This window comes from Arachis duranensis, chromosome 7 (genome assembly GCF_000817695.3).
Source record: "Arachis duranensis cultivar V14167 chromosome 7, aradu.V14167.gnm2.J7QH, whole genome shotgun sequence".
Classification (NCBI taxonomy): Eukaryota; Viridiplantae; Streptophyta; class Magnoliopsida; order Fabales; family Fabaceae; genus Arachis; species Arachis duranensis.
This window is the reverse complement of record NC_029778.3, coordinates 74,544,899-74,555,648: the sequence shown is the minus strand read 5'-3', so window position 1 is coordinate 74,555,648 and position 10,750 is coordinate 74,544,899. Positions and strand designations below refer to the sequence as shown.

Genomic DNA, 10,750 nt, shown 5'->3' with positions numbered 1-10,750 from the left:
GAACAAGGCTGTCAGTCAGGCATGTCTGTGCTGTGACTGGGAGGTCGAAGCTAAGACGTGGAACATGTCTCCCATTAGCCAGTTACTTTTCCCCAGTGGACAATGCTGCGCCAGAGTGAAAAAGAAGAAAATAAAACAGAAGTAGGTTTGTTTTGGAAGGACCAATGGGGATGGAGGAGATGCCCCGTCAGGAGGTGTTAAATGGTGAGGATGGATAGCTGCTCTAATGGAGTTTTTACCTTTTAGGGTTGGGTTTGGTCTCCTTTTGGAGAAAGAAGGGGGAGGGGATAGTGGCAGCATTTGTTTCTTTTTTTTTTAAGAATTAACATAATTTTTATTTTATTCTTTTAATGAAATATGTAAATAAATATACTCATTATTAACAAATTATACAAGATCATTTAGAATAAATTTATAATACAAGAAACAAAAAACAAATAGTACGTACTTGTTCAGAATTTTAGTTGGCTCTTGACAGATCTTCATGTTAGGAATAGAACTTGCCTCAACAGAAGTAGCTCGATTATTTCTTCGCGTTCTTACCATTGTAATTAGCTTGTAGTGTTATGTGTTTCAGAATAAAAATACATAACAATGATAAAAGAAAGTTGTTATTATATATCAATTTACGCTAAATCTATATTAAATGCAAATATTCATTCTAATTATTGATAATCTAATTAGTTTATAATCAACATAAATCACATTAATTATATTATTTATAAGTAAATCATATATTCCATCAAAATCAATATTATATCTAAATCAATATTACAAATTTAAATACTAGTATTACGTAGAGTTATAAGTTAAAATAAGCTAAAGTAATAATATCTATTTTAAATCATGTATTAATAAACAAAGTAAATTTTCAGTAACTTAAAAATATTAGGAAAAATTATTCTAAATGACCGTTAATATTTAAGAATATTAGGAAGATTTAATTATTAAAAAAGATCTTTAATACTAAAATTATTAAAAAAGACCAAATCTTTTTATAATATTTAAGAAAACGAATTAAATCTTTTTATAATATTTAAGAAAACGAATCAAATCTTATTATAAGGAGATAAATATATCTTTAATTATTTTTTTTATTTTTTATAATTTTTATGTTGATAAACTTTATTTCTCTTAAAATTTCAGTAATTTTTATTAATTAAATAACTAATTAATCCCAAGTGAATATTCATAAATATCTTCGTTACATTGTAAATCAAATAGCATATATTAAAGATTATACAAGATAAATAAAAAATAGTTAAGAATATATCTATCTTCTTATAAAAAGATTTGGTTTTTCTTCTTAAATATTATAAAAAGATTTGGTCCTTTTTAATAATTTTGGTATTAAAGGTCATTTTTAATAATTAAGTCTTCCTAACGATCTTTTAGAGTATTTTTTCCAAAATATTACATATTTATTGTCACGTTGAATAATAAAATTAAATAATAATATCTGTTATGAATAATTTTGACATAAAAATAATTTTGAAAATACTATATAACTATTATTAAATATTACCTATTTATTATCACATAGAATAATAAAATTAAAATTAGCATGTTTTGGTAATGTTATGATTTTTTTTAAAAATTAAATATTTATTAATAAATATTATGTATTAATAGGCAAAGCCTTTCACATTATAAGATCTTTAGCATGTACATTATAATATCAAGTTAAAATAATAAATTTGAATAATATGATCTATTTTAAATTATTTATAAAAAAATAATATCCACTTTAAATAGTAAATCTTTTTAAATTACAATCATAGATACACATTCTTTATAATTATATATATATATATATATATATATATAACAATAAAATCCTTTGAAAGATATTTTTCAATAATAAAGAATAAACAAACAAAATTTTTGTATATATATAAGAACACTCCTCAGCATATCATTAGCAAATTATATTCACATTATAATTCTAATTGTGTTACATATATATTTGAGTGTTTGATATGGGTAAGCGAAAATCATCCGGATCACCTCAACGCAGAGATTACAAGAGAGACACAAGAGATGTTAGCATTAATGCTATTGATAACCAACTCTTACATTATTCGTACTTGAACCATATACCACACATGCCCCAATTTTTGTATTCTATCTACCCTGGCTTTTATACTGCTGCAGTATATTCTAACCAATATCCGACAACCATGCATCCATCACTATACAACATATTCCCACCATCATTTATTGTAGGTCCAACTGTCACAAATTTTCAGCCTCCTACTTTCTTATATCCTTCTAAATCTAGTAATCCAAGAGATACAGATGAAATTCTTAAACTGCTAAAGTCTCCACAACATCATTCGTCTGACTCTGGTACAAATAAAAAGGTATCAAAACAGACAAGTGTACGCAATAAGAAGATATATACGGCCAAGAGAAGAATTGTCTGGAATTCACATTTGTCTGAAAATAAGGTTAGTGTGAAGGCTGCCTCCACTAAAGACAACTTTTCAAAAAATAAAAAAACTCCACCAGGGACCTCACACAAATCTGTAACTGAGGAGCAAAAGACACTCTTAAAAAAGAGTACACCAAGTGGATATTCTATTAGCATGCCTACCCTAAACCAAGAAAATATCGAGCACAATAAACGAAGAATTGAATGGCCATCTGTAAGTTCTCATATCTCAGGCATTCGCATGAATCCTCTACGGTTACATAACTTAGTGATCTACCATTTTTTTTTGCAGTGGATCCCGATTTTATTTAAGCCTCCTGCATATATGGATTTGGATGACTTAGATATTAAAATGGCAACCTATGTGTTTGCACCAAATAAACGAAGGTTAAATATCTCATTATCTATATACTAAATATTAAAAAAATAGTTCAATATTAATGTGATTCGTATTTGTAGTGATGAGGTATTGGCGACAACAAACAAATTTAGCGGAACTCGTGACAATTTCAAGTCATTAATTCCCAAGGAGCGGGTACATGGGGATGTAAGTGCATAATTAAACTGCTATCTCTAGCATACTTTAATTCCTAATATATTTATTATTTACCACATAGGTGTTAGATTTGGTGGCTATTATGCTAACCATGCAGGAGAAAGAAATAGGATGTCAAACACACTGGTATTTGCCAGCTGTGTTTTCGGTACGCAATGTCTTCTTCAAGCTTGTTATCGTTTTTATTTATTTTATCTTATTACTTAATTGGTGTCACTGACTTAGTCCCTAACTATTAAATTCAGCAATTCATACTGCAATGTGATACCAAAATTGAAGTTCTGTTGAAATATTATCAAAAAGAATTTATGGGAAAAGTTGATGAAGGTCTAAAAAAGGTATATAATTTATTGTATTTTTAATTTTTTTTATTATTTAATTGCATTTATATTTATGAACTGATATATACCTTTAAAAAAATGTATCTAGTAATATTCTAATACGTGAAAGTTAGTATTAGATTTTTTTTACCTGTCAACGAGAACAACACACATTGGTATCTGGTTGTTTTTGATTTGTGCAATCATCAAACAATTCTGCTAGACTCCCTACCGATTGCTACAAATAAAGAGCAAAAGAGATCGAGTATAGTAAAGCTGGTAAATTAACTTTCCCCATTTTCACTTTTATGACATTTTTTTAGGTTTCAAATATTGTCCTTTATTTAATTTTTTTCCTATATAAATAGGCAAAATATCTGGAAGATATGCTCAAGTATGACTCGTTCTATAAATACAACACTCCGTTCAGGCCAAGGATACTTGATTTTGCATTTGTAGATATGCTAGAAATAGGAGAGCAAGCTCCTGACTCGTAAGGAATATCTGTATTTGTGTTTTCCTCTTTCAAATTTTTATCTGCATAAGCTAACCACGTCTTATTTAACACAGCAATGATTGTGGGGTATGGGTGGCAACTTGGATGACAAACTACAGGAAGACGTATAGTTATACAATAAATGTAATTTTCTTTTGCTAGAAAAAAATTACTACAATTGCTAATGTGTATGGTTTTGTTGGTAACCTAAAATACTTATATTTTTCAGGTTAATCATGGTACAAGGATGCGACTTGCGTTGGATTTGATTCTAAGGCCCCACAACTTGATGCTGCGTAATGTCATTGAATATGCTACCAGGAATTACAATAAGTATAAACAAAAGGAGTCAAACAAAAATTAAATAATCGTAATTGTTATGTAGTCATGTTTAGATTATATTAACTACTAAGACTTGTTAGTTTCATCTCTTTTACTTAAAAAATTATTATGCACTATATTTTTATGGACTCTTGTTGAAAATTAATGTTTCTATCTTTCGTTCGATTATGGTTGAATTTAGGTGAAGATTAAGTTTCACTCTAGCATTTTTATTCCTTGAACCACTTATGTGTTGTAAGCTTAATTGAAAATTTGATACTAAAATGTATTAAGCATTTTAAAATAAAAACATGAGAGAATGGTTACAATTTATCTTTTGAAAATTGGTTCGGACTAGCCGGTTGAACCGATTGAACCATGAACCGCTACAAAAAACAACTCAGACAAATGTTAAAACCCCCAATCTCAATAACCACAATTGAACCGTCGGACCGGCCAAGAATTGGTCGGTCGAACCGAACCGTCACCTATACGAATTTTTGGAATAATTGAAAAACGCCAAGTTCTGCAAACGGTTTTCGAATCGACTGCTCGAACCGGATTGACCGGTTCAACCGGATTAATCGGGATCCAGTCAACTAACCGGTCCAAATAAGCCTAGAAACCGTCTGGCAAATAACTGGTCGAACCGGCGGTTAACCAATGAACCGATAGAACCGTCTAGTTTTTAAGAAAAAAATATAAAAAAGAAAAAATAAAAGAAGAAGAAAGGCAAGTGCTGGAGCCATAGTTGTAAGAATCGGACCGGACCGACCGGTTCGATCAAAAAATCGGTGAACCGGACCTAGAACCAGTCCGATTGAGTGATGTAACCGGATAAGGAAGAGAGCCGTTTTGAACCGAGTTGAACCGGCCGGTTTTGATGAAAACCGGAAAACCGGCGGTTTCTGGTTAACCGACCGGTTCATTAAAATTTTTTCTTTTATTCCTTTTCCAAAACGACGTCATTTTGGTTTATTTAAAAAAAAAACAAAGAACAAAAGCCCTACGGGCTACCAATCCCCCCCCCCACCCGACCCCAGTTTCCACTTTCCCTCCCCTTTCCCCCCCAACCCTAACGGCGCCTAAGCCTAACCCTATCAGCCCTCCGCCAGTCCGCCTCACCTCACTCACCCAGCCCCCAGCCCCCCGCCGTCATCCTCTTCGTCTCACCGCCGGTCTGAACTCTGAAGGAACCGACTCAACCAAGGGAGTAGGAACAGAACAGATACAGACTCGCCACCCGCGAACTCGCCGTTGCCGCGCAGTCGAACTCGTCGTTCCAGCGCCGTCGCCCTCGCCCAGTCGCCATTGCTTTTCCGGTCGAACTCGCCGTTGCCTCGCCCTTCTGCTCTGTGACTCTGTCAAACAGGTAAGCTCCAGTTCTGTAATCTGCTTCTGCTCTGTTCTGCACTTGAAGTTTAATGATTGTTCTGTCAAATGCATTACACCCGATCTGTTCTGCATTGCACTTGTAAGTTGTAAACTTACTTTTTTTCTGCACTTCTTGCTGACTTACTGTTATGAATATGAATATGCTTGTTGAAATTGTTAAGCTGAATATCCTTGCTGACTTGTAAGTGAAAATGTCCCCCAACACCAACTTGGTTGACTGGTAGCCAAACCCAATTTCTTTTTAGGGGCCTTATATTAGAAATGATTTAAAATAAAAGGAATGGTAAGATAGAAACAATATAGTAACTAATGTTCTTTACACACAAAAAATCTTATAGACAAGAAAAATAATACACAGAAGAATTCTCCCTCTGTTGGTACATGACAAAGCAATGTTACAGTACTTATATCAACAAAAATCAATGTGACCCAAACATGACAAGAGCACAAAAACTTACAGTAAGGTATTAAAAAAGACCCTTAATAATACAAATTTCCACTAGAAAAAAGAATATTTCCTTTTTGTTTCCCTCTAGTATTGATATGGACAGACTCAGATTATTCTCTAATGCTTATAAAGCAAACAACTGTCTTCTATGCTTCAATTATTAGGGTAGCTATTTGACAACTTGAGTGATTTATACCTCAAGCAGGAAGATCATTCTAACATTACAATGCACCCTTGAATTCTTCCAATTTGCCCTCGAACTACAGGAAGATCAAAGAGTTCTAGTAGCAGTCCCACTGCTTCCCTCCTCTCTTCTGCATCTCTTGTTAGAGACTTCACCACTGGTGATAAAAACTCGGTTTCTGCCATCTTCTCCTGGACAGTACTGTTACAAAAGATAACTAAGTAATTAACAACAACAAATGCAGTCAATTTCACAAGAAATGTTGCCTTATTTTCAGAATTCTACTTTTGTCTCATCTTTGCCCGAAGCCATATTTCCTAACAATTGAATGATGTTAAGCTTCTGTTTTCCATAATCATATTCATAGAAAACTGGATTTTTTGTACGAAAAAAGAAAAGAAAAGAATAATCAGTTACACAAGTAGTAAACCGTAACTGGGAAACACATGATAAAGGAATTTACTTTATAAGAAACTAATGGGAAATTGAAAGCAAAAAAGGGAAAATCAATCACACACAGAAATTCAAGAAATTCAGAAGAAAATTGAATTGAACCTGTTGAGAAAATGCAAGGGATGACTAAGAAAACTGTGAAAACACCTAGAAGTTGAGCTTAGACTTCCACATGTTTCTTCGAATTTTTTTAAGTATGAAAAACTGTTTTAACACTCTTATGCACTAATAGCTCTTAGGTTTCATAAGATTTGATTGACCAATAATTTTAATTAAAAAAAAAGTTTAGTTCATTTTGCCTATTCCATTCTCCTAGAATTTAGTTAGTACCTAACATGTTAAAATTTTAAGTTCAGTCATGGAGAATGATGGCAAAGAGTCGTATAAGGATGGTGATCAATCTGAGGATTTAAGTGTTGAGTATGAGTGTAGTTCCGACGAAAGTGATGATATGGTGGATGTAACTGTAGATGAAGCAGAGGCAGATATAATTAATGCTGGTGGTTTGGAAAAGTTGATAACTGATTTGACCATCGAAGACATATGGGGATTGGCGTTTGATACAGAATCTCAAGTTTGTGAATTTTATGCCAAATATGCCAAGTGCTATGGATTTGTGTCCCGAAAAGACTTGAAGACGGTGGATGCTAATGGCAACATTAATACAAGACAGTTGGTTTGCAATAAAGCAGGAGAAAGACGTTGGAAGCACCTTAAAAGGGACAATCGGCAAAGGGAGCATAGGGCAATTACTCGTGTCAACTGCAAGGCGAGGATTCGGTTCATTCGTCACTATAGAACGGGTAAGTGGAAAGTCAGTGTCTTTGAGAGTGAACACAATCATCCACTGTGTCCACCTAAGTACAGACATCTTATTGCCGTGAATCGTGGGCTTGATGAGGCCGATAAAACACAAGCAGACAGCTTGCGAGCATGTGGTGTTAAAACTTGCCACATAATGGGTTACATGGTTTCCCAAAAAGGTGGATATGATAAAGTGGGTTTTACTAGCAAAGACTTACATAACCACATTAGTAAGACTAGGCGTGGCAAAGTGAAAGACGGTGATGCATTTGCTGCGTTGGCCTATCTGTTTTCTAAGGCAGATAGTGACCCGTTATTTCTAGGAAAGTTCACCTTAAAGGATGGTAGGTTGGATAATTTGGTGTGGGCTGATGGAGAAAGCGTTGTTGATTACGAATGTTTTGGCGATGTACTGGCTTTTCACTACACTTACAAGAAAAATGTATACAACAAGCCCCTTAGTCATATTTTCAGGGACCAACCACCATGGCCAGACGACTATCTTTGGATGCGCTCTGCTCTCAGATGAAAAGTCCAAAACTTTCAAGTGGGCACTGAAGGAATTTTTGGAAATCATGTCAGGAAAACTACCCGGAGGCGTTGTGACAGACGGAGACCGTGCTATGAGAGAGGCTATCTTAGAAGTATTTCCTGGTATACCACACCGCCTTTGTGCATGGCATCTCCATCGTAATGCGGTACAGAATATAAAAAACAAGCATTTTTGGGATGATTTTAGTGTATTATTGTATGGACAATTTACCGTACAAATATTTGAACAGAGATGAAACGAGATCATATGCAAATACGGACTTACCGAGAATGAATGGGTCCAAGTCATTTATAATGACAGAATGAAGTGGGCTACCGCATATTTGAGGGAGCACTTCTTTGGCCGCATAAGAACTACATCACAGTGTGAGGAAATTCATTCATTATTGAAGAACTATGTTGACAGTAAAACCAGTCTCCTTGAATTCATGCATAAATTTAGTGAAGTACTAAGGCATTACCGAAATAACCATCTTACTGCTGACTTTGACACCTTTTATAAGTTTCCTGTTTTGACTACGTGCTTGGAAAGTTTTGAGAAACAAGCTGCTGAACTTTATACTAGAAAATGTGAGTGCAGGCTATTTGAGACTCGTGGACTACCGTGCTCCCACATCTTTGGGGTCTTGAAGCATCGCAATGCAAATTGCGTCCCTACATCTCTTATCCTGAAAAGATGGACAAGAGATGCAAAGAGTGATTTTATATGCTCAATTGGCGAGCAAGACGCCGCTGATGATATAGCGCCCACACTTAGACGCGGTGCAATGGCATCTATTTGTTGGAAGCTTTGTGATATTTCTTCCAAAAATTCAGCAAACTATAGGGAAATCTCAGGTGAGTTACTTAAGCTAATTTCGAAGGTGCAAAATAAAGGTGATGCACAAGTGAGGCTTTCCCCCACTTCAGCGCTAATCGGTGATCCAGCTGTTGTGAAGTCAAAAGGGGCTCCAAGAAAGGTTCCAAAAGGGCAAAAGAGGCGAAGATGTTCGCATTGTAAGTCAGGCAGGCATTTCGTTAGGACATGTCCATTACTCGCCAAGGAGGACTCCCCCGCCGAATACTCAAATGCTGAAGATGAACCAATGGTATTAATATAATGCCTTGCTTAAGGATATACTTTATGCTTACCTATTATTTTAGTGTCTTTCGCATAACTATTAAATAATGCTATATTTTGAGCAATTTTTAAAATTTTTTTTAGCAGGTTGAAGAATGTGATGCCAATAAACGGACTCCCTCTCAGAACACAAAATCAGTAGAAAATACACCCGTGCACAATAAAAATAATTTTAAAGTAAGCACTTGTCCATGTTATACCATCTATCAAATTTATTGTCATTTCAATTCAAATTTGCAACATATTATTCTCGTAGTGCTTATATTATTTCTTATTATTCTGTTACAAAAAATTCAAGGGTTATGGAAGCAAGAAGTCTGTATCTAAATTGACAGAGACACCGAAGATTAGAGCAAATGGCAAAAAAAATCGACAGAAGGTAACATTTTGCATATCTAATAATTTATATTAGATAATTCAAGAAGGAAAATTAAAGTATTAGTTTGAATTTAAATTATATTAATCCAATACCATAAGTGCAACCGAGAGTTTAATGGCGAGTGAGACAAACACTTTGCATAAATTTTGTATTGTAATTATTTAAAAATTGTGATTTATGTTTAGACCGAAGAAATCAGTCTAAGTGAAGAGACATTAAAAGCTAAGACCAACACATCAGGAATAGAAGCGACCGAAGTTCCAGATGCAGCGACAACCAAGATACCAGGATTGCCACAGTATCCTATGCATCATTATCCAGTGGTCCTTCCTTATCAACCTTATGGTGGAGTCCTCCCTATTCCTTTTCATCCTGTTCCAAATGGCATGGCGTACTTCAACCAATATCCTTCTACTGCCGGAATTACATCATATCCTCAGTTTTCGCATGTCTCGTCGTATTCTAGTGGACCCCGTGATAGCAATACATGGGCTGGACTTTTGAATGATATCATCAACAACAAAAAGCCATAGAGTTATAATCTATATATTATATTTTTAATTTATGCAATTTGAAGTTCCAATTGAGTTATTTACTTATCAAATTCTCTGCTAGCTTCATGTCAAAGAAAGCTCTATAGCAGTTCCATGCAGTTATTAAGAGAAATAACTGCCAAGAAGTTGAATATTTTGGTTAACAAAGTTAAATTTCTTGCCACTTTCTCATATAACTCAAGCTGTTTCATGAGTTGTAAAGATTCTTTAAATGATTAAGGCTCAAATATTTATTTATCATCACATGACTTGTACTGGTTTAGGCTTATAAACAATGCTTGCCTGTTTCCTTGCATAAGAAGGTGGTTGTGAATTTTTTGTCTTTATGCTGTTTAGTCCATTCACTTGCCGTTATTTTTTATTTCAGTTGAAAAATCTTTTGTTTTGTTACCAAAATGCTAAGAGTTTATTGCCTTTTGTTACCAAAATGCTAAGTGGTAATTGCCTTTTTCATTGTTACCAAAATCTTTTGCATTTTGATCATTCCCTCTTGATGCGGGAGTTCTAGTGCAACTCTGGTTTTCCCTTTTTTCTGGGATTTTGAAGTGGAAGTGGGAGTTCGAGTGATTTAGATTATACCCGAGAGAAGGGGCTGGTTGATGCAGCTTTTGGTTAAATAATTAAAGGTTCATTTATGCTCAGTTTTGAATATGCTGCCTGATCAGAGAAAAAAGGTAAAGTTACTCAGTTCATATGTGTGTCTTTCACTAATCTATTATGTTTCACTCAGTAAA

The 10,750-nt window shown here is 34.2% G+C and overlaps 1 protein-coding gene across 1 annotated transcript; it reads left to right on the top strand.

Moving 5' to 3' along the window:
• Window positions 1-6,965: 6,965 nt before the first annotated feature.
• LOC107459455 (protein FAR1-RELATED SEQUENCE 5-like) lies at window positions 6,966-7,940 on the top strand. The gene has a single exon (XM_016077687.1). It carries the CDS (start codon window positions 6,966-6,968, stop codon window positions 7,938-7,940), a length of 975 nt encoding a protein of 324 aa, XP_015933173.1.
• Window positions 7,941-10,750: the final 2,810 nt, after the last annotated feature.